This window comes from Ambystoma mexicanum, chromosome 3q, assembly GCF_040938575.1.
Source record: "Ambystoma mexicanum isolate Mex_15411 chromosome 3q, UKY_AmexF1_1, whole genome shotgun sequence".
Lineage (NCBI taxonomy): Eukaryota > Metazoa > Chordata > Amphibia > Caudata > Ambystomatidae > Ambystoma > Ambystoma mexicanum.
The window spans coordinates 760,013,236-760,035,843 of record NC_090926.1 but is presented as its reverse complement, the minus strand read 5'-3'; the positions used below and the strand labels follow the sequence as shown (position 1 = coordinate 760,035,843).

At 53.1% G+C, this 22,608-nt stretch overlaps 1 protein-coding gene across 3 annotated transcripts in view; it reads left to right on the top strand.

Annotated features, from left to right (window-relative positions):
* Positions 1 to 22,608, top strand: part of LOC138582953 (uncharacterized) — a 1,114,886-nt gene that overhangs the window by 381,029 nt on the left and 711,249 nt on the right. For all 3 annotated transcript variants that reach the window (XM_069654750.1, XM_069654749.1, XM_069654751.1), the window contains one exon: positions 5,098 to 5,150. In XM_069654750.1, the coding sequence (XP_069510851.1) occupies positions 5,098 to 5,150 (53 nt within the window). The remainder of the gene's footprint in view (positions 1 to 5,097; positions 5,151 to 22,608) is intronic.

Sequence of the window (22,608 nt, the reverse complement as noted above, 5' to 3'; positions counted from 1 at the left end):
CCTGGTGGAGGCTGCCCCTGCACTGCTGGGGGGGTGGTGGGAGACATGGGTGGGAGCATGGTGGAGGCTGCCCCTGGTGGCTGGGGGTGCTGGGAGACATGGGTGGGGGCCTGGTGGTGGGTGCCCCTGGTGGCTGGGGGGTAGGGGTGCTGGGAGACATGGGTGGGGGCCTGGTGGTGGGTGCCCCTGCACTGGTGGGGGGGTGGGAGACATGGGTGGGGGCCTGGTGGAGGCTGCCTCTGGTGGCTGGAGGGTGGGGGTGCTGGGAGACATGGGTGGGGGCCTGGTGGAGGCTGCCCCTGCACTGCTGGGGGGTGGGGGTGGTGGGAGACATGGGTGGGGGCCTGGTGGAGGCTGCCCCTGGTGGCTGGGGGGTGGGGGTGCTGGGAGACATGGGTGGGGGCCTGGTGGAGGCTGACCCTGGTGACTGGGGGGTGGGGTGGTGGGAGACATGGGTGGGGGCCTGGTGGAGGCTGCCCCTGCACTGCTGGGGGGTGGTGGGAGACATGGGTGGGGGCCTGGTGGTGGGTGCCCCTTGTGGCTGGGGTGTGGGGGTGCTGGGAGACATGGGTGGGGGCCTGGTGGAGGCTGCTCCTGCACTGCTGGGTGATGGGGGTGGTGGGAGACATGGGTGTGGGCCTGGTGGAGGCTTCCCCTGGTGGCTGGGGGCTGGGGGTGCTGGGAGACATGGGTGGGGTCCTGGTGGAGGCTGCCCCTGGTGACTGGGGGGTGGGGGTGGTGGGAGACATGTGTGGGGGCCTGGTGGAGGCTGCCCCACAGTGCTGGGGGTGGTGGGAGACATGGGTGGGGGCCTGGTGGAGGCTGCCCCTGGCGGCTGGGGGGTGGGGGTGGTGGGGAACATGAGTTGGACATGGGTGGGGGCCTGCTGGCAGGTGCCCCACAGTGCTGGGGGGTGGGGGTGCTGGGAGACATGGGTGGGGGCCTGGTGGAGGCTGCCCCTGCACTGCTGGGGGGTGGGGGTGCTGGGAGACATGGGTGGGGGCCTGGTGGAGGCTGCCCCTGGTAGCTGAGGGGTGGGGGTGGTGGGAGACATGGGTGGGGGCCTGGTGGAGGCTGCCCCTGGGGGGTGGGGGGTGGGGGTGGTGGGAGACATGGGTGGGGGCCTGGTGGTGGGTGCCCCTGGTGGCTGGGGGTGGGGGTTCTGGGAGACATGTGTGGGGGCCTGGTGAAGGCTGCCCCTGCACTGCTGGGGGGTGGGGGTGCTGGGAGACATGGGTGGGGGCCTGGTGGAGGCTGCTCCTGCACTGCTGGGGGGTGGGGGTGGTGGGAGACATGGGTGGGGGCCTGGTGGAGGCTGCCCCTGGTGGCTGGGGGGTGGGGGTGCTGGGAGACATGGGTGGGGGCCTGGTGGTGGGTGCCCCTGCACTGCTGGGGGGTGGGGGGGTTGGGAGACATGGGTGGGGGCCTGGTGGAGGCTGCCCCTGGTGACTGGGGGGTGGGGGTGGTGGGAGACATGGGTGGGGGCCTGGTGGAGGCTGGGGTGGGGGCCTGGTGGAGGCTGCCCCTGGTGGCTGGGGGGTGGGGGTGGTGGGTGACATGGGTGGGGGCCTGGTGGAGGCTGCCCCTGGTGACTGGGGGGTGGGGATGGTGGAAGACATGGGTGGGGGCCTGGTAGAGGCTGCCCCTGGTGGCTAGGGGGTGGGGGTGCTGGGAGACATGGGTGGGGGCCTGGTGGAGGCTGCCCCTGGTGACTGGGAGGTGGGGGTGGTGGGAGACATGGGTGGGGGCCTGGTGGAGGCTGCCCCTGCACTGCTGGGGGGTGGGGGTGGTGGGAGACATGGGTGGGGGCGTGGTGGTGGGTGCCCCTGGTGGCTGGGGGGTGGGGGTGCTGGGAGACATGGGTGGGGGCCTGGTGGAGGCTGCTCCTGCACTGCTGGGGGGTGGGGGTGGTGGGAGACATGGGTGGGGGCCTGGTGGAGGCTGCCCCTGGTGGCTGGGGGGTGGGGAACATGAGTTGGACATGGGTGGGGGCCTGCTGGCAGGTGCCCCACAGTGCTGGGGGGTGGGGATGGTGGGAGACATGGGTGGGGGCCTGGTGGAGGCTGCCCCTGGTGGCTGGGGGGGTGGCGGTGCTGGGAGACATGGGTGGGGGCCTGGTGGAGGCTGCCCCTGGTGACTGGGGGGGTGGGGTGGTGGGAGACATGTGTGGGGGCCTGGTGGAGGCTGCCCGACAGTGCTGGCGGGTGGGGGTGGTGGGAGACATGGGTGGGGGCCTGGTGGAGGCTGCCCCTGCACTGCTGGGGGGTGGGGGTGGTGGGAGACATCGGTGCGGGCCTGGTGGAGGCTGCCCCTGGTGGCTGGGGGGTGGGGGTGGTGGGAGACATGGGTGGGGGCCTGGTGGAGGATGCCCCTGGTGACTGGGGGGTGGGGGTGGTGGGAGACATGGGTGGGGGCCTGGTGGAGGCTGCCCCTGGTGGCTGGGGGGTGGGTGTGCTGGGAGACATGGGTGGGGGCCTGGTGGAGGCTGCCCCTGGTGACTGGGGGGTGGGGGTGGTGGGAGACATGGGTGGGGGCCTGGTGGAGGCTGCCCCTGCACTGCTGGGGGGTTGGGGTGGTGGGAGACATGGGTGGGGGCCTGGTGGAGGCTGCCCCTGGTGACTGGGAGGTGGGGGTGGTGGGAGACATGGGTGGGGGCCTGGTGGAGGCTGCCCCTGCACTGCTGGGGGGTGGGGGTGGTGGGAGACATGGGTGGGGGCGTGGTGGTGGGTGCCCCTGGTGGCTGGGGGGTGGGGGTGCTGGGAGACATGGGTGGGGGCCTGCTGGCAGGTGCCCCACAGTGCTGGGGGGTGGGGGTGGTGGGAGACATGGGTGGGGGCCTGGTGGAGGCTGCCCCTGGTGGCTGGGGGGTGGGGGTGCTGGGAGACATGGGTGGGGGCCTGGTGGAGGCTGCCCCTGGTGACTGGGGTGGTGGGGGTGGTGGGAGACATGGGTGGGGGCCTGGTGGAGGCTTCCCCTGCACTGCTGGGGGGTGGGGGTGGTGGGAGACATGGGTGGGGGCCTGGTGGAGGCTGCCCCTGGTGGCTGGGGGGTGGGGGTGCTGGGAGTCATGGGTGGGGGCCTGGTGGAGGCTGCCCCTGGTGACTGGGGGGTGGGGGTGATGGGAGACATGGGTGGGGGCCTGGTGGAGGCTGCCCCTGGGGGGTGGGGGTGCTGGGAGACATGGGTGGGGGCCTGGTGGTGGGTGCCCCTGGTGGCTGGGGGGTGGGGGTGGTGGGAGACATGGGTGGGGGCCTGGTGGAGGCTGCCCCTGGTGACTGGGACGTGGGGGTGCTGGGAGACATGGGTGGGGGCCTGGTGGAGGCTGCCCCTGGTGGCTGGGGGGTGGGGGTGCTGGGAGACATGGGTGGGGGCCTGGTGGTGGGTGCCCCTGCACTGCTGGGGGGTGGGGGTGGTGGGAGACATGGGTGGGGGCCTGGTGGAGGGTGCCCCTAGTGGCTGGGGGTGCAGGGGGACATGCGTTGGTGGGCAGTAGTGCAAGTTGACATGTGGGTTGGCTGGTGGGCATGGCCATGGTGGATGGGGTGCCTGCAGGACATGTGCTGGGTAGGACCCTGTGGTGTGAGCCACCTGCAGGGGCCCTGGAGGGTGTAGAGGGAACACCTGGGAGGACCCACACGTGCAATTCACGTGTGCTGCTCCCCGCTCACCCCTGTAATACACGTACCCTGATGATATCGCGTGTGGAACTTCCCGCGCACCCTTGTAATACACATACCCTGATGGAATTGCGTGTGGAACTTTCCGCGCACCCCTGGAATACACGTACCCTGCTGATGTTGCGTGGGATACTTCCCGCGCGCCCCAGACATACACGTACCCTGCTCAATCGCGTGTGTACCTTCCCGCGCACCCCCGAAATACACGTACCCCGCTCAATCGCGTGTGTAACTTCCCGCGCACCCCCGAAATACACGTACCCCGCTCAATCGCGTCTGTAACTTCCCGCGCACCCCCGAAATACACGTACCTCGCTCAATCGCGTGTGTAACTTCCCGCGCACCCCCGAAATACACGTACCCCGCTCAATCGCGTATCTAACTTCCCGCGCACCCCCGAAATACACGTACCCCGCTCAATCGCGTGTGTAACTTTCCGCGCACCCCCGAAATACACGTACCCCGCTCAATCGCGTGTGTAACTTCCCGCGCACCCCAGAAATACACGTACCCCGCTCAATCGCGTGTGTAACTTCCCGCGCACCCCCGAAATACACGTACCTCGCTCAATCGCATGTGTAACTTCCCGCGCACCCCCGAAATACACGTACCCCGCTCAATCGCGTGTGTAACTTCCCGCGCACCCCCGAAATACACGTACCCCGCTCAATTGCGTGTGTAACTTCCCGCGCAAAATGTTGGCAGTGTGTGTTTGCTCTGCTTAATAACCTTTCAGCATCTTGCTTTAGATAGCAGCCCCTTATTTGCTGACGCACAAGTTATTTGGAGAGTTTAAAACGATGGTCAGCTTGTCCTTAACACTCATGGCCGTTTCATCCTTCAATAATATTTCTTTTCTTTATGAAGTCTCAAAACATGATTGACAGCTCACCCATAACGCACTTGGCTGCTTCAATCCTAGCCGGAATAGAGCATATTCTATAGCATTTAATGCTTAGAGGCATTTCTATGGGATTAGCACTTATCTCACCATCTTTTCTTAACATAAATCACAAAATAGCTGGCAATTTTCAAAAGAGGTAAACATGCTTTTTATTAACTAAAGGGTCACATAAATATAGTCTATAATTATCCAAGGCAGCATGTTCAGAATCCAGTGCACAAACTAAACAGCATTGTAATTTCAATTATTTGGAGAATTAGTAGCGAAAAAGTCTAATAATTACCTGTAGTGCGACTGTAGAAGTTAGTTGATTTAGCAGTGGTCTGATGTACTCATGCACATATTGTCATTAAAATGAGTAAATGAATACCCTAACTTCTTCTCAGCACTACTTCTTTGGACAAAACCAATGCCACATTTCTGTTTGCAGCATGTGTATTTCTCCTTTATTTTCTTAGGGATGCAACTTTGTTCATGTCATAGAGGAACTTGTTAATTATATTTTCTACATTGCAGGTGTGTGGGATATACGAGACTGTGCCCTGCAGGGAGCTGGGGATGGAGCTCAGGTGAGAGTGCTATCAACATTGTCTGTTATAACCTAGGGTATGAGAAATTATCAGCAGATTTTTTCACTTGGGTTTGAGAGTGTGGAGTCTGACAGCGTGAACCACTAAGATATTTGTATTTATCCGCTTTTCCCAGAGATAACGGAGATCACAGTCCTAAATCCCAGACTGGTCTCAATTATGAGGATGAAAGTTTAACAGCCGCTCATCTATCATGGTTGCGGAAATGAAGGTGGGCTCCCTGCTGCCAAAACCTTTCTCCACATAACCATGTGCAAGTTTTCAAGTTTGCAGTCCAGCAGATGTATTGATGCTGGGAACACAATACAAACCATTATCCAGCACCATCTCTTTCCAATGCACATTTATATTATCACAGCCCCTCCCTTTCTTCTAGATAATGCATCCCAAAAATCCACCTCACTCGGTTTTGAGGGGTACCTTAATGTAGCACATGACTTCTGACCCCATGATATTATAGAAAGTGATGTCACATGGCCTTTGATCCTATTGATATTCCAAAAACTGACATCACAGAGGAAAATAAATCTAAAATAATCTTGTAATTAATAAAATACCAAGTGGCTAACAAAGCAGACAAGACAGTTTTAGTTACCAACCATATTTTTTACCAGGGTGCTGCCGTGCACCGTTGGTGGAGTCATGAAGTCATGATATACTTGGGATACACAAAATGGAACCAACATAATCCAGGGCACTAACTTTGTATGCCAGTGCAAGCTCATAAGGCTCATAAGGTCATTTACTGCAATGTTATGCCAGTTATAGCTGCACACACCAGATATATTCTTCAAATGTTAAATACAGCCCCACCTTCCCAACAGGTCCTGTAAATGACAAGTGTAGCCTCCTATATGTTGTTACTGCCACCTTATACCAGCTATAGCTCCACATACCAAGTTGTCATAATAGGTAAGGTACAGTCAAACAAATCCAAGTTTTATTCACCTTTTTCCCAAAACATTACTACCTTGCTGAAGCTTTGTGAGATATTAGCACACTTTCTACAGAAAATGCTAATTCCTTGCTAAGGAAGATTTTATTTTTGCTGCTTTCTTCCCATATACTTCTATGGAGCACCCTTTCTTCTTGCTTTGTCTTGACTCCTTACTGGACTATTTGGAGGTAAGAGGTCTTCAGCTTTACTACCCTTGTTTTGTGCTAATTTTTATGGTGAGACTGATCAGTCCATAAGTATATCAGTGCTGAGAGACTACGTCTCTCTTTATGGATTTCTGTATTTTTACAACTGCACAAATCACCCTGAAGTGAAGTGTGGTTAGGATACTTTGTAGCCTTAGAACTCTTTCTGTTGTTTTGGGTTATAAATACAATCTGTCCAGCACGGGCTGGTGGCAGCTGAGATGTTCCTATCATGTTTTAAACGGTTTACTCATGCACATGTTCATTTGCAGCAAATGGCTACTAAGAGTAGCTACCACTGTAGGATACCCGGGCCACGAAATGTGTGCTTCTCCTTTGGCAACGTTGTTCTTTGCCCTTCTTCCTGCTTCCTCTGTGTCAGAATTGACTTATATGGGATTGCCTTTCTAGGGTGATCTGTGTGTGTGGCATGATGTGGGGGCTGGGACTGCCTGGTCCATTCCACATCCTGGTGCCTGAATGTCTGTTGCTGGGCAGATTTATGGCCAGTGGATAGCCGCTGCCAGTTTGCAGGGCTTGACCTTTGTTTCTCCATTGAAGATCGCCTTTCGCCACCTGATTGTGGTGACTCCCATTGAAATCTGTCGTCTTTGGTCCCTGGAGATGTCCTGAGGCCGCCGGCTCTGCAAAAGTCTTCTTCATTTTGCCCTCAGGGTATTCCGGGGGAATGTGCCTGCAACCGAGATTCAAGGACTGCGCTCGACTAAGCTAAATCCTGCATCCAAAACCGACCTACCTCTCTGTATCCATGACCCTGGGGCTTCCATTGACCTAACCAAGCACAAATGAACGTGTCCCCAATGGAAGCCCGCACCTCAGCAGTGGTTTCTGGAACAATCTGAGTAAGGGGACACAAGTTAACACACCTTTTCCTTTCCCCCTATCCTCCATAGAGTTGCATGGAGGTAAAGCCCTGTTGGTATTTTTCTTTCCTTTCTTAGATCGGTGGTGATCTGGTAAAAGACCCCTTCCTGGGCTTATCCCAGTGTAATTGGATTGAGAGAGTTACTTACCTGAACTTTCCTTAACTTTATGGAACTCCAGCAACCAATGGCATCCAATCAAATGGTAAACCTACCTGAAAAATACCTACCTGAAAAATATAATGTTGGAACTGTTGAATTTAGGGCACTGGGCCCAATCCATTTTAGGGCTGGCCTTACTAAGTACTAGGAAACTATTCTTCTATTGCTCTAAAGTGTTTTGACTGCCTTTTATGCGACTGGGTACTTACCTGTTTGACACTGGTTTTTAATTATATCCTTTCCCAATTTCTTACAAGAGTGAATTATATATCTATTTTATAGCACGCGTGTGACACTATTTTCCTAGAAGTTTAATTGCTTAGTGTATATGTTAATGGCCTAATCATTGTTTATTTTTGTACTTAGCTGCCTAACTGGAATTATTTGTGTTGCTCTGTGTATACTCATTATAGCACTACATCACTCCCTGAAACTAAGCATTGCCGCTCTGCTACCTACCTTGTTTGAGTTTTGCTGAGCTCTGTCTGTCCCTGTTCACCATAATAGGGTGGCCTCCCAAAATCCTCCCCCAGGGTTGATTTTGGAAATCCATCTTAACAATCGGTATCCCTACTGTCTAAAATCTTACTGGCTAGAGGTGGGGGCCTAATGGCAACAGCCTTATCTATCTTACCACACTCTGCACTACTCTCCACCCCTCCTTCTCTCACACTCACCCTCCTTTCACTCTCCCAGTCACCTTGCTCACTCACTCACTCCCCTTTCACCATACACGCATGTTCAAACACAAGTACCATTTCTCTCACCACCCCTGCTCTCGTGACCCCATCACGCTACCCCTGCCCTCTACCCACCCTACCCCTGCTCTCTCTACCTACCCTACCCCTGCTCTCTCTACCCACCCTACCGCTGCTCTCTCTACCCACCCTACCCACCATACCCCTGCTCTCTGTACTCACTTTACCCAGCTAGACCGGGCAGGGCTGTATCCAGCGCAGAGAGGGTGGAAACACACGAAGGGTTAATCAAAGGTATACAAATCCCTGATTGAGTAGTACACAACAACAACACTTCCATATGTAATGTATTTTCAGGCTTTTATGAAGCCCTTTATTCGCATTGGGACACCAAATCAACATCAGGCATGAAGGGTTATCTCTCTGATGTAGAACTACGACACTGTAGTTGGACTTGGCGGCACTACTGTATGCACCGATTCAATTGGAGGAAATTGTGCAGGCAATTTCAGACTTTTCATCGGTTAAAGCTCCTGGTGCCGACAGCCTAGGAGCAGAACTGTATAAAGAACACAAGCACACCGTAGCGCCACTTCCCATGCAGGCCTGGAATTAAGCGATGGAGCGTGGCGCGCTGCCTCCCACTTTGCGTGAGGTGGTTATTATGGTCCTATTCAAACCGAATAACCATTGGAATGCATGGGCTCGTATCATCTTCTCTCCCTGATTAACACGGATGCTAAAATATTCTCCAAGTACTGGCAAACAGATTGCTACAAGTAATGTTGCAACTGATCCGCGCTGACCAATCCGGTTTCATTCCAACTAGGTCTACAACCCTAAACCTATGGTGCCTATTCGGTATCCTGTCAGAAATTAATCATCGAGCGAATGCAGTCGCCGTGACATTAGGTGCTGAAAAAGCATTCAACATATCATGGAACTTTTTATTCACAGTTCTTGAATTGTTTTATCTTCATAAACTGTGTTTGATTAATGAACTCAGACCCATAAGCTAGGATAAGAGCAAATGGGATTATATCAGAAAGTATAACATTAGAAAGAGGCATGAGGCAGGGATGTCCCCTGTCCCCAGTCCTGTTTGCGCTTTGCATTGAATCATTAGCTGAAATAGTTTGGTCACAACATGGGCACCGTAATCTGCATATTTCGGGTCCCCCGGTGTAAAGACTGTTGGGGTGTATCTGTACTTCTGTCCACTATATAGTTGGGATAGGGGCCCAGAGCACCCCAGCCAAGGCTCTCAATTGGTAAGGTTGGGAGAGCAGCCAGGCTGAGACTCCAGGGAGGTGATGCAGGCTGGTTCTTAGGAACAATGAATCCCCAAGCTCTCCACCATGGAATGCCCACACACTGTCAGGTGATAGCACAGTCCTTGTTTACTACCATAAAGAGTAAAAAGTCAGTTAGGTATATACAAATAAATAAGACTCACTTTGTACTAGAATTCCAAACAGGTAACTTAACATGATATATATATTTCGAGGGAATTAGGTCCTCCGACGTATTCTATATCTATGACAGTAATCACCACAGCTGTGCTGCTTCGGAAAATCGCCTGCGTCGATGACGTCGATACGCCTCCCTCGAGGACCTCCTCCGACGGCCGACGTCACTGGATGTTATAAGTAGGACGCACGACACCCGTAGCCTCAGTTCCGTTTTTTCCGCAAACGTGTTCGCTTCGGAGATCTCGGCGCGCCTCGACTCTTTGGAGTTCCTGTTCTTTCTCGGTTCTTCGAACCTGTTTCGTATTGTGAAGTCTTTCTTCGTGAAGATGTCTACCTCGTCTTGAACACCGCGTCCAGGCTTTAAGAAGTGCGGGGACTGTGGGTCCAAAATGTCGGTTACGGACTTGCACAACGCCTGCCTCTGGTGCCTCGGGGAGGCCCATGACACGGATGACTGCTAGTCGCTCACGTCAAAAGCCTTGCGGGAGCGCAAGAAGAAGTTATCGGTAGGTAAGGTGTCTAAGCCACAGAAGTCGAGGTCTGCGGGGCTTTCGACGGATGATTCGAGAGGCGACTCTCCGCGTCGTCGGAAGTCCAGTGGGTCTCTGTCCCAGAGTCGGTCCCGCCACTCCTCTGCCTCTTCGAGGTACTCCTAGAAGCACCGTCATCGGTCGCCTTCCCCGTCCTCTTCCGAGGACTCCGCCCGTCGGCGGGTCACTTACCCCACCAAGCATGCGACGCCGGAGGAATGGGCTTCCTTCGGGAAGAAAATGTTGGCGATTCTCGAATCACAGGGCACTGGTCCGTCTGCGCCTCCTAGTGGGGTCGGTCGTGATCGGTCGTGATCGGTCGAGAGACACCACTTACAAGCCTTCAGGCTCGGGTGGTCGTCACGATTCGGGGGAGAGGTCCCGCTCGGACAAGGGGAATTGTTCTCGGCATGCCCGTTCCAGGTCCCGGTCCTCAACGCGCTCGAGACCGTGTGAACCTGTGGTGTCTTTAAGGAAGACGTCGACGCCGGTGGCGCCGAGATCGTCGACGGACTCTTTGAAGGCCCCGCCTTCGAAGAAGTCGTCGACGCCATCGGCGCTCCGGCTGTCGAGGGACACGCTCGGGGCCCCGGCCTCGAGGACTGTGTCGGCGCTGTCGGCGCCGCGTTCGGCGTCGACGCTGATTCACTCGACGCCCTCGAGGCCTTTCGAGGCTGTTTCGACGGGGGTTCCCCGGGGCTCGGTGGAACCGCCTAGAAAGGCTCTGGCAAAGGCCAAGCATGGCTTTGTTCCACCTTCTTTCCACCAGCTTGAGTTTATTTCGGAGGTGGATGATGGCATGGTTCCGGATACGGTACCGGACGAGATTTTCTCGGCCCATAGCCAAATTGAAGACCTGCGGCAATCCCTGCACGATGCCAGTGGGCTGGACACCTCTACGGAGGTGGAGTTTTGTAGGCCTGAGCCTGGCACGCATGCCGACTCCTCGTACCGGCGCCTTCTGTCCAGGGTCACCGAGTACTTGGGATGGTCTGCTCCCCAAGGGGATTTTCTTCAGGATGACCTAACGGATATCCTCGACCAAGGTCCACCAACTGACCCGGTACTGCCGTTCCATATGGCTCTACAGAGGAGGGTGGCGGCGGCTTGGACTGCTCCGGAGAGTCTCCCGGCAGTGGGTAAGTCTTTGCCACGAAAATACCGCCCAGGCAGTAGCAACCCCTGCTACTTGACCAAGCACCCCATTCCGGAAAGTTTGGTGGTGCAGGCGGCTACGGCCCCGGCAAAGCAGGTGTTGTATCCTACCATCCCTCCTAATGGGGACGACAAGCGTTTTGACAGCTGGGCGAAGAAAGTGTTTTCTTCAGGGGGTATGGAGCTTCAGGCGGCCAACTCTGTATGTGCATTGTCACATTTCACGCACACTCTGTGGAACTGTGTTTCCTTAGCGGCTGGACATATCCCCGAAGGGGATCGACGGTATGGTTTCCTTGCCATGGATCAGGAAGGTAAGGATGCCATGTGTGAGGCCGTTCAGTCGGGTTTGGACATGGCAGATTGCGTCAACCGGTCCATGGCGGCGAGCACTGTGATACGCAGATTTGCGTGGTTGCGGAAGTCGGGGTTTGCTCCTGATGAGCAGGCCCGGCTCCTCAACATGCCCTTTAACGGGCAAAATCTTTTTGGCAGCAAGGCTGACGAGAGCCTTGAGAGGTTGCAGACCTCCAAAACTGCAGCGAAGTCGTTGGGCGCTGCAGTTCGCCAACCTCCGCATTTTCGTCCTAGGGACAGCAATGGAGGGAAGGTTCCTTTCGTTATTACTCGTCCTTTAGTAAAGCGAGAGGAGCTGCCAGTAAAAAGGGCCACCGTAGGAGTGCCAGAGGTGGAAAAAAAGGTACTCGAGGTGCCAAGACCGCTCGGGCTGTTGCCTCTTTGCTCTCAGGCAACGCCGCAGTCGCTTCAGCTCAGTCATGAGACCATGTCCCATGGTTCGCCGGTTGGGGGAAGGCTGGCGCAGCATCTTGCAGAGTGGCACGCCATTACTTCAGATGTGTGGATTCTGGAGATCATAACCCACGGCTACTGTCTTCCTTTCCAGCAGAGGCCTCAAGACAATCCACCAGGGAATCTCTCTTTGAAGAGTCCGGATCCGCTCCTCGCGCAGGCAATTCAATCCCTGCTGGAGAAAGGCGCCATAGAACTGGTGCCTGTAGCGGAGAGGAACAAGGGATGGTATTCTCCTTATTTTTTGATTTCCAAGAAAGACGGGGGATTGAGACCCATCATGGACTTGCGCGGTTTGACCAAACTCCTCAGGAAGGACAAGTTCAAGATGGTTACTCTCTCTCAAGTCCTCCGGACTCTTCAACTTCAGGACTGGTTGGTGTCCCTCGACCTCAAGGACGCTTATTTTCATGTGCCGATATATCCAAAGCACAAGAAGTACCTGAGGTTCGCGGTTGGTGACTCACACTTTCAGTTTCGGGTCCTGCCGTTTGGATTGACCTCCGCCCCTAGGGTCTTCACCAAGCTCATGGTAGTGGTGGCAGCGTACCTCAGGAAGAGTGGGATTCACCTACCTGGACGATTGGTTGATCAGGGCGCCCTCTCCCGAGCAAGTCCTGGATCATCTGTCAGTCACCTGCCACTCCCTCCACAAGCTGGGCTTCTCCCTCAACTTAAAGAAGTCCCATCTGACACAAACTCAGAGGCTCCAGTACATCGGAGCAGTGCTCGACACATCCCTGGGGCAGTGTTTTCCTCCCCAGGTGAGGGCTCATCACATTCAGCAGATAGTGCACAAGTTTCAGCTTGCCCAGAGTCTCCCAGCGTTCGAGTTCTTGAGATTGCTCGGCCTCATGGCATCCTGCATTCTTCTGGTGCCAGGGGCCAGGTTGCGGATGAGATCTTTGCAATGGGCACTCAAGCTCCAGTGGTCTCACTCCTCCGGCAGGATGTCGGACCCTGTTCAGGTACTGTCCTCGGTCGCCCAGGACCTTCTGTGGTGAGCCGTCAAAGACAATCTGATGAAGGGGGCTCCATTTTGGCTACCCTGGCCGGAGGTGACGATCGTGACGGATGCATCCCTCACGGGATGCATCCGTCACGAGTTGACAGTCAGCGGTCGTTGGTCTCCGTCGGAGTCCAGACTCCATATCAATCTGTTGGAGCTGAGGGCCGTCAGGCTAGCCCTGAAGGCTTTTCTGCCGACTGTGCGAGGGAAGAATGTCCTGATCCTGACGGACAACACGGTGGACATGCACTACCTCAACAAAAGTGGGGGCAGAGTCACTTCCTCTGTGCAGGGAGGCGATGCAGCTCTGGTTCTGGGCAATCCAGCAGGAAGTTTCGATCTCGGCAGTTCATCTGGCCGGAGATGAAAATGAGACGGCGGATGCTCTGAGCAGGCAGAGCGCGATCTCTCACAAGTGGGAGTTGGCTCGGGAGATTCTCCTGGAGATCTTCGCCATGTGGGGTTCCCCTCAAGTAGATCTCTTTGCCTCCAGTGTCAACCGGAAGTGCGAGAGGTTCTGCTTGCGGGAATTTCCTCCAAAAAGACGCGTTCGTGGTGGAGTGGTCTTTCCCACTGCTGTACGCGTTTCCTCCAGTCCCCGTCATCCTGCAAGTACTGCGGAGTTTACGGAGGTTCGGTTCCCGGATGATCCTCATTGCTCCAGCGTGGGCCCGGAGGACGTGGTACCCGGACCTTCTCGACTTGTCCATCTGCCCTCCACGTCGTCTTCCCTACCGGGACGATCTGCTCTCACGGGAGGTGGGTCAGGTTCTCCATCCAGAGGTCATATCCCTCAACCTTCACGCTTGGTTTCTGAAAGGTTGAGGTATATGGATTGGGACCTCCCTGAAGACGTGATGGAGGTGTTGCTCTCGTCCAGGCGGCCAGCAACAAAGTCCCTGTACCGTTGCCATTGGCGTAAGTTCTGCGACTGGTGCAGGGTTAAGAATGTGGATCCTTTTGAATGTGACATTCACATGGTTCTGTCTTTTTTGCTTTCTTTGGCCCACAGGGGCCTGCAAGTGGGTACCGTTAAAGGTTACCTGGCGGCGCTGTCCATATTTAAGCGCTCGTCTGAAGAGTGTTCCTATTTTAAAATTCCTTTAATTTCTCAGTTTCTGAAAGGGCTCACTAATGTGTTCCCTCCGTCACCTTTCCTGGTGCCCTGTTGGGATTTGAACCTTGTTCTCAAGTTTTTGATGGGTGCTCCGTTTGAGCCTTTGCATTCATGCCCTTTGAGACTGTTAACTCTTAAAACTGTATTTTTGGTTGCGGTCACTTCCGCTCGCAGAGTGAGTGGGTTACAGGCACTTTCAGTTAAGCCACCCTTCATTGTGTTTCATAAGGACAGGGTTGTCCTTAGAGTTCGTCCTTCCTTTCTTCCGAAGGTGGTGTCTGAATTTCATTTAAGCCAGAAGGTTGTTCTTCCGGCGTTTTATCCTCCTCCACATCCTGGTAAGGAAGAGGAGAGGCTCCATAGGCTTGATCCTAGGAGAGCGTTAAGCTTTTATATTTCACGCATGATGAAACAGACTTTGTCTCGCTGGATTATTTTGGCTATCTCTGAGTGTTACCGCTTGGCGGGTAAGGACCCACCGGTCGGCTTACGGGCCCATTCTACCAGGGGTATGGCTGCCTCTACTGCCCTACAGAGGAGGGTTCCTATTCGTAACATCTGTGATGCAGCCACCTGGGCTTCGGTACATACTTTTGTACGTCACTACTCCCTCGATATTCCATCCGTGGGCAGGATTTGGCCTTTGGCAAGGCGGTCCTTTAATCCGCAATTTGATGGGGCATTCTAAATTTCTGTTTTCTAAATTCTTTTCCCACCTCCTTGCATTGGTACTGCTTTGGGATTCTGTCATAGATATGGAATACATCGGAGGACCCAATCCCCTCGAAGAACAAGTTGCTCTCTTACCTGGTAACGTTCTTTCGATGGGATGGTCCGAAGACGTATTCCATATTGCTCCCTCCCGACCTTCCCCGCTACAGAATTTCTTATGCGATTGCAGCTTACGTTTCCGCAAGGCTTTGTGTGTCAGACTGGCAGAAGACTGGTGCCACACGTTCTGGGGGAAAAAACTGCAACTGAGGCTAAGGGCGTCGTGCGTCCTACTTATAACATCCAGTGAGGAGGTCCTCGAGGGCAGTGTATCAACGTCATCGACGCAGGATGCAGACGCCGAAGATATTCCGAAGCAGCACAGCTGTGGTGATTACTGTCATAGATATGGAATACGTCGTCGGACCATCCCATCGAAAGAACATTACCAGGTAAGAGAGTAACTTGTTCTTCTGAGTCTTGTGGAATCTGCTTAGATCACATGCTGTGCATAGCCCGACATCTAGTGGAAGCTGCAGAGTATTACAGTTTGTTTTTTGAAACTCGAAAAGGGACGTAGAACAGGGCCTGCCTGTAATACTATCCCTAGTGTGACGTTCCCTGTACCCATGATCCCACGCGCGTGTAGGACCCTCAGATTGTTTTTTACCGCTATACTAGTCGGACGCATGTTGCGGAGTTCCTTCGGCGCTAAGCCGTTTTGTACTTTAATTAACATTAATATTCTCCCCCATGCCCCTTCCACCGATGCCGAAGACCGACGCCCATGAAGATCGGAGAAATCAACCATCGAGGACAGCCACGACGGACTCCGGCCGTGGAAGGCCTCTGCCCTATACAGTAGGGAGAGTGGAGGGTGGTCATATAGGTTCTCTATTCCCCCCACCCTTTTTTCATACACATATTCGCCCCGCTGCCATATTGTACCATATGGAGAGTACTCCATTCAAGTTCTGCCCTAAATGTAATAGGAAGTTTCCCTGGGTGGTTAAGCACCTTACGTGCAATCTGTGTCTCCCACGAGACCACCCCAAGGCTACCTGTCGAACTTGCAAGCTCTTCAAGCCGAAGACCCTTAAGGACCGCTCAACTAAGTGCTGGGCCCACTACGCCAGGCAACTAGAGGCCATGGACATGGAGGGGACATTCAGCGATGGCAGCAACGCTGCCGAATCGGACGGCGAGGGCAGAGGGGTTACTTCGGACACTCGCACGCAGGCCCCTGACCCCGAAGGACTGGCCAGCAGCCACGTTGTGGGGACAACACCCAGCTGCAAAGGCGATACACATTCTACCACCACTAAGCACATCAACCCGGGCCGTGACTCGACATGCGTGTCGAGCGATCGGCACCGGACGACACCAAGAGAGCGGTCCAACGAATCTTTGTCCACTGGGCGTTCCCGTTCGCCTCATGGCAAGGGCCAACCGTCTTCGGTTGAGAAAGGTGTCGCCCGATCAACAGTCCCGAGGCCCGATCGTCAGATGACGATACCACCCGGTACCCTCTAGAGGCTAGACGCAAGGCACCTGACCGTACATCTGAGAATCAACGGCCTTCTTCAAATCCCATCTCCGAAACTCAACACGAGGTGTCAGACCCCTGGGAGGCCCCTAAAGACTTTGGTAAACACTCCTCTAGCCATGGGAAAGGGGATAAACAACAGAAAACGTCATCTTCAGGTCCCCATGTTCATAGGGAGAAGCATAAGGCCCCAAACGTAACAGGGAAGTGCAAAGTTTCAGACCTTACCCCAAAAACAAAACTCATTCCTCCCACTGCTGAGGATATGGGCACTGATGAGGAACCAGAACCTGTTATTAATCCTAGCTCTAAAGAGTGGAGCTCAGAAGACATTGACAGGGTCATGAAAACGTTAACATTTATGGCTAACTTTTATGAAAAGGACCCTAACTACTTTCGTAGTTACTCTAGCACCCCTCCTACCTCTGCCCCTTCTGGGTCCAAGGTAACACCTGGGTCCTCTCAACCCCCTACTAAAAGACCCCTTTCAGACACCCCTTTCCAGGGCTTGGTCACAGACCCCTTCGTGTTGGAGCCTTACCACCCTGATTCATATTGCGACAAAACAGAGCCTCAATATGTAGATGACAAAGCGGGAGACCCTTATTATGGGGATGACGAAGACCAGGTGGAGGATGATGAAGCTGAAGCTTACAACATTGACTCTCCGGTTCCTAAGGACCCCCCATTGCATGACTCACCTGTAGACAACCAACCCCTCCTTAATGAGGTGCTGACCACTTTAGTATTGACACACAGGGTGTCCAGGAAGACGGGGATTTCGCTGAAGATATCCTAGGGGATAAGAAAGCCATTACTCGGGCTATCCCATTGCTAAAATCCATCCAGCGCAGAATTGATCCCTCGCTGCAAACCCCGTATCTCACTCGAGCGGTTAATCTGCGGGTCGAGAAATTGGTCTGTGCCGCACCCCTTTATCCCCTGTGCATTAGGGGTTAATTAAAACCTGATCACCTGGTTGTTACAACCACCAGGAAGAGGGCAGGCCACCCCGCTTGCTTACTCGGAAGCACCTCATGATAAGGAGAGCAAATGTCTAAATGGCATGGGAAGGAAAGTTGCCTCCAGTGCGGCCTATCAGGCAAGAATTGCCAACAGTGCCACCCTTTTGGCAAGCTACAATTGCCATCAGTGGGAGGAAGTGTCCGATTTGGTTTCCTCCGCACCCGACCCCTTAAAGAGCCAGTTGGCTTGGGTGGCAGCAGAAGGCGGATCTGTGTCAGGCTGCATGTTAAAAACTAACTTTCATGCAGCGGATAATGCTGGGAGGTTAATCACTGAGGGCACTTATCAAGCGTCACGCTTGGCTTAGACAGTCTGGTTTCAAACCTGAAACCCAGGCAACCCTAATAGATATGCCTGTGGAGCCGAAAGTAGTATTCGGTAAGGCAGTTGAGGGAGCTTTAAAAACAGCAAAGGATGGGTACGAGACCCTGAAATCTCTTGGCCAACTCACCAACAAACCCTCTGGACAGAGGGGTAACAACATTTTTCCCCGCTTTCGGGGCTAAAATGCCCAAAGGGGTTCCAATTATTACCAAAACCAGGGAACTTCATGGGGTAACAACCAATCCCATTCCTCACAGAGCTACCCCAGAGGGCAGCGTAGGGGTCGCACTCAGGTTAGAGGCAGCCCTGCCATAGGTGGTACGCCACCCAACATTCAGTGACGTTCTGCTTCAGGTACCCGCCCATGCATCCCCAGTAGGGACGTGCATTTCCACTTTCACCCACGCATGGGAGGGGATCACTTAGGACAGATGGGTGCTGTCCACAGTGTCTGGAGGATACTGCATAGAGTTGCCAGGGCGCCCCCACGACCATCCCCCGAGACAAAGAGTACACTTGCTGGAACATCAAAGGATCCTCCTCGAGGAGATCGCTGTTCTGCTAGCAAAGGACGCCATAGAAGTCGTCCCGCTCAACCAGGTAAACAGGGGTATTTATTCAACCTACTTCCTTGTGCCAAATAAAGATCTGACAATGCTCCCAGTATTAGATTTGCGCCCTGCAAACAAGTATGTCAAGCCACAAAAATTCTGCATGACTACACTACAATAGGTAATCCCCCTACTAAAAAAGGGGGATTACATGGCAACATTGGATATGAAAGATGCCTATTTTCATATTTCAATGTTCCCAGCGCACAGAAGATTCTTGCGTTTCAGGATAGACAACCAGCACTACCAATTCAAGGTGCTGCCCTTCGGAATAGCCTCGGCTCGAAGGGTATTCACCAAGGCACTGGCGGTGGTGGCGGCACACCTACGCAAGGAGGCAATCCCAGTGTACCCTTACCTGGACGACAGGCTCATTACAGGGGAGTCCCCCCTAATTTGCAGACTAAACATCCAAAGAACAATCAACCTCCTCTTCCAATTGGGCTTTCAATCAACGAGAAAAAGGCAAGCCTGGTGCCAAGCACCTCAAAACAGTTCCTAGGATCTGTCCTGAATACCCAAGAGGGGTTGGCCTTTCCATCAGAGGAAAAAATTGGAAATGTGTTGCTGCAAATTCCTCAATATCAGCCCAGTCGCCAGATAAGGGTGTGCAAAGCTATGCGTTTGCTAGGCATGATGGCATCTTGCATTTACCTGGTTCCCCACGTGTGCCTGAGTTCACGTTTTGCTGCAATGGCAAGTCTGACCTTCCTCTTGCCCATATAGCGTGACACAGGAGCAGTTGCAGAGTTCCCAGCCAAACAGCCGTACACTTCCCGTGCACACTTTGTACCTTTTTGTTAATGGAAGAATTCCACATTTTAAATTCATAAATTGGATATTAGTTACAATCAGATGATCCCACTGAATATACCAACTTCATTGTAGATAATAAGTGCTGGCCTTCCTGTAAATATTTCTTCCTTTATGCCTCCCTGTTTATTTTTAACATGAAAGTGTTATATTCTACTTTTGCTAGAACCCTTGGTAAATGACAGGTGTATGAAATCTTCATGTCAGTGTTCCATAATTTAGAGGTAGGTCAGTTAGATATGCCATCACTGGGTGAAGGATGGTTGGTGTGCCTCTGCTCCAGTCTATTCTGGCAGTTAGCTCCATGATGTACCTAGGTGTCTTCCAGTAAAGCACCTACCTAGAACCTGCCTCCAAGTCATTCTTGCCTCCAGACTTGACAAGATCAGACATCTGTGTAACTATTTTATTGAATGTTTAAACCAGAACAATAAGTATCCATCACTTGGGTAACAGCTTTGGCGTGGCATCAGAAGCAAAATAAGTAATTTGCACAAGCACACAGTTCAAAATGTGGGTTGAGGGACATCCAAACGGAACTGGGGCTTCTAAACACAGACAAGACTATAAGATGTTGATGACAGACAAAAACTAAAAAAGAACATTGAAGGTAGAATATAGAGCTTTATGATCTTTCTCGCCAGACCCACTAACATACATTATCTTTTCAAATATTGACAGGGGCGTCAAGTTCAATAAAGAGACCTTTATAACTGCACAAGACTCCTATGAAATTGATCTCCCTGAGGAGCTGATCGAACACTAAAATCAGTGACACTAGAGGGCGGTTTGGTAGCTTAGCAAAACAAATTATTCCGTCAGTTTTGTATCCAATGACAAGTAATTGTATTCTTCCCTGAAGACTACTCAAGGATTGGTCCATAGGATGAAGTCAAGAATCCAAATTCCATGACATCCCGGGTGTTCTTTAGCTAAGCGAGGGAGCACTAGAAGGGCCACTTCTTGTACTGGAGTGGACAGTGCACATAGGTACATACTGATGAATTATTTCCTGTAGGTAAGCAGGAGCTTTCCAAGTCAAGGCGTTAAAAGTCAATAAAGACTCTTCTGAGTCCAGGGGGACTAGTTGCTGTGCTAAGCAAATCACCTAATCACTGCATCCTGTGAGGCTGCATGTTAGACCTACAGAAAGGATGTGTAAATATTTACCCCTGTAATTGGTTAGAGGAGTTACCACTGTGACGAATCCAAGGAATTTGTCATTTTTCCCCAAAATGGGAGCCAACCCCCATTGGCACTAGGGAGGTGAGCCCGCTATTCAAAAGCTTTCCTGGGGTGTAGGGCAAACATGATCCCACTGTGGGTAACATCCTCTCTGCGGGCAATGAATGCCCAAGTAAGGATTCCATCCCACCTCCTTCTACTTATAAATCCACAATGTGTGTTGGTTTAATGGGTGTGGAACAGGAAATCATACAGGGCCCCTTGAAAGTAGATGGCTTGGTTTCTGACCTGTATTTGTTTCCACCTTCATGTGCAGACCACGACCAGTGGCACCTAGAAACATGTGTACAGGTGCGTTATAAATGACGTGTATCATATCCTCCCTTTCATTCAGAGGAGGAACTTAAATGCACCTGGATGCCAACCGCACAAAGAAGGGTGGCTCCCCCTCACAGAAAGAAGGAAGAGCCACGTCAACATAGTGACCGGCGTGTCTGGGAAGTCCACGGACTGCTGCTGAACCTGAAGGAAGCGAGGTCAAGCCAGGAGCAGCGGGTATTCCTAGAGCTGTCTGCCCTGAAAAAGAGAAACCGCCGAAAGAAGCTCTGCTGCACAGACTCAAGCCAGGTGTGAGATGCGTAACCGTGCTGGCCAGCGATGCTGAAGCTCAGGAGGAGCAATGCTGCTGGAATGGAGGTACGCAACTGTTAGGCAGAAACCTGTGCAGTTCCCTTGGGGAACACTGCAAAAGATTTAAGACTACAGGTATAGCAGTAAACCCACTTGGTAGCAGTCTGCACCACTCAGATTTACCTGGTAGCTGTGGCTGAGCAGTCAGACTTCCCTCAAGAAGAGTTAGGCAGTATGCAAAGTATACACAATATGTACTCAGACACAATAGCACAAGCAAACACTGACCAGAGCTTGGTTTCAAAAGTATATAGTTATTTATTAAACACACATAAGTTGAAATTACTCTAGCAAAAATATAGTAAAAACACTTCAAACACAGTTATAATGAAAGCAGTTTCAACCCTTACTCCTATCTAGACAACTCTAGGTTAACACCACATAATTCGAACAGAGGTGAGTGCTTAACGTTAGATGACACTCTAGTAGGTTCAAGAAAGGGATAAAAGAAACAGAAATAGGTTAAACACACCACTCTAAGGTCCAGCACACTTGCAATAGGCTCAAAGAAGTACAAAGTCACAGGTGAGCAAAAGTCACTAGGCAGGGCCCACTCTTAGAGTAGCCGGAGCGAAAATGTGCCCAAGATCACACTGTTATTAGGGATTCAAAGTTTTGCAAAGAGTTAGAAAGAGTTTAGAGTGGCTTAGAAAGTTTAGCCAGGGTGTTCCAGGCACTCCCAGGTTCGAAAGCCGGGGGCTAAATCTACCCCGTACAGTCGGTGGCAAGGGAAGCCAGGCGGAACACGGTACCTTAAGCGGAAAGGATCCTCCAGCGGTGGCAGTTGTTCCAGGCAGTGGCAGCAAGGCTCGACGTCGGTCAGGGGAGAAGAAGTTCTCGCTGAAGAGCAGAAGAAGAAGGTCGTTGCACTGCCCGGGAAGAAACCAGCCGCGGAGTCCTCCGGTTAAAGGGTTGTACCGACTTTCGTGATTGGGGTAAAAGTGGTGGGGTTCCGGTTGCCGGGGTGCTTGGCACTGGCAAGGCGGCCACGAGATACCTCGAGAAGCGAAAAGAAGGCGAAAACTGGTTGTCCCCACCAGTCAAGGGAAGGAGCCACTCCGTTAAGAGTTCTCCTCGGTCGTCGGGAAAAGTGGTGAGACGGTTCAGCAGGGCTCCACCGGGTGGTGTCGTCGAAGCAGGTCGGCTCAGTTCTTCCCTCGTCGGATTCTTGGTCCTGTGGCGACTTCTGAAGTTCCAGTCCCCAAAGCCCTGCTTTTATGCAGCAAACCCCCATTCACCCAGCCTAGCTGTCACTCAAACATGCTAAGTGGTGAGCCGGCCGGCTCACCACTTGGGCCAATCAGGACGGAGTGCGACTTGAGTTACCAAGGTAACTCAGTCCAGGGTGCCTAAATCCCCCTCCACCCCTCCTAAGTACCCCAGACAGAGTGGCACCACTTTGGAGGGCTTCTGTGGAGAAGCCCGCCAAAAGTGGAACAAAGGGCTCCACTTTGGGTCAGAGTTACAGAGGCGAACGCCAACGCCATTTTAGAATCAAGTTTTGGCAAAAAGTCCCAACCGGAGTTATAATAATAAATATATAAACCGGCG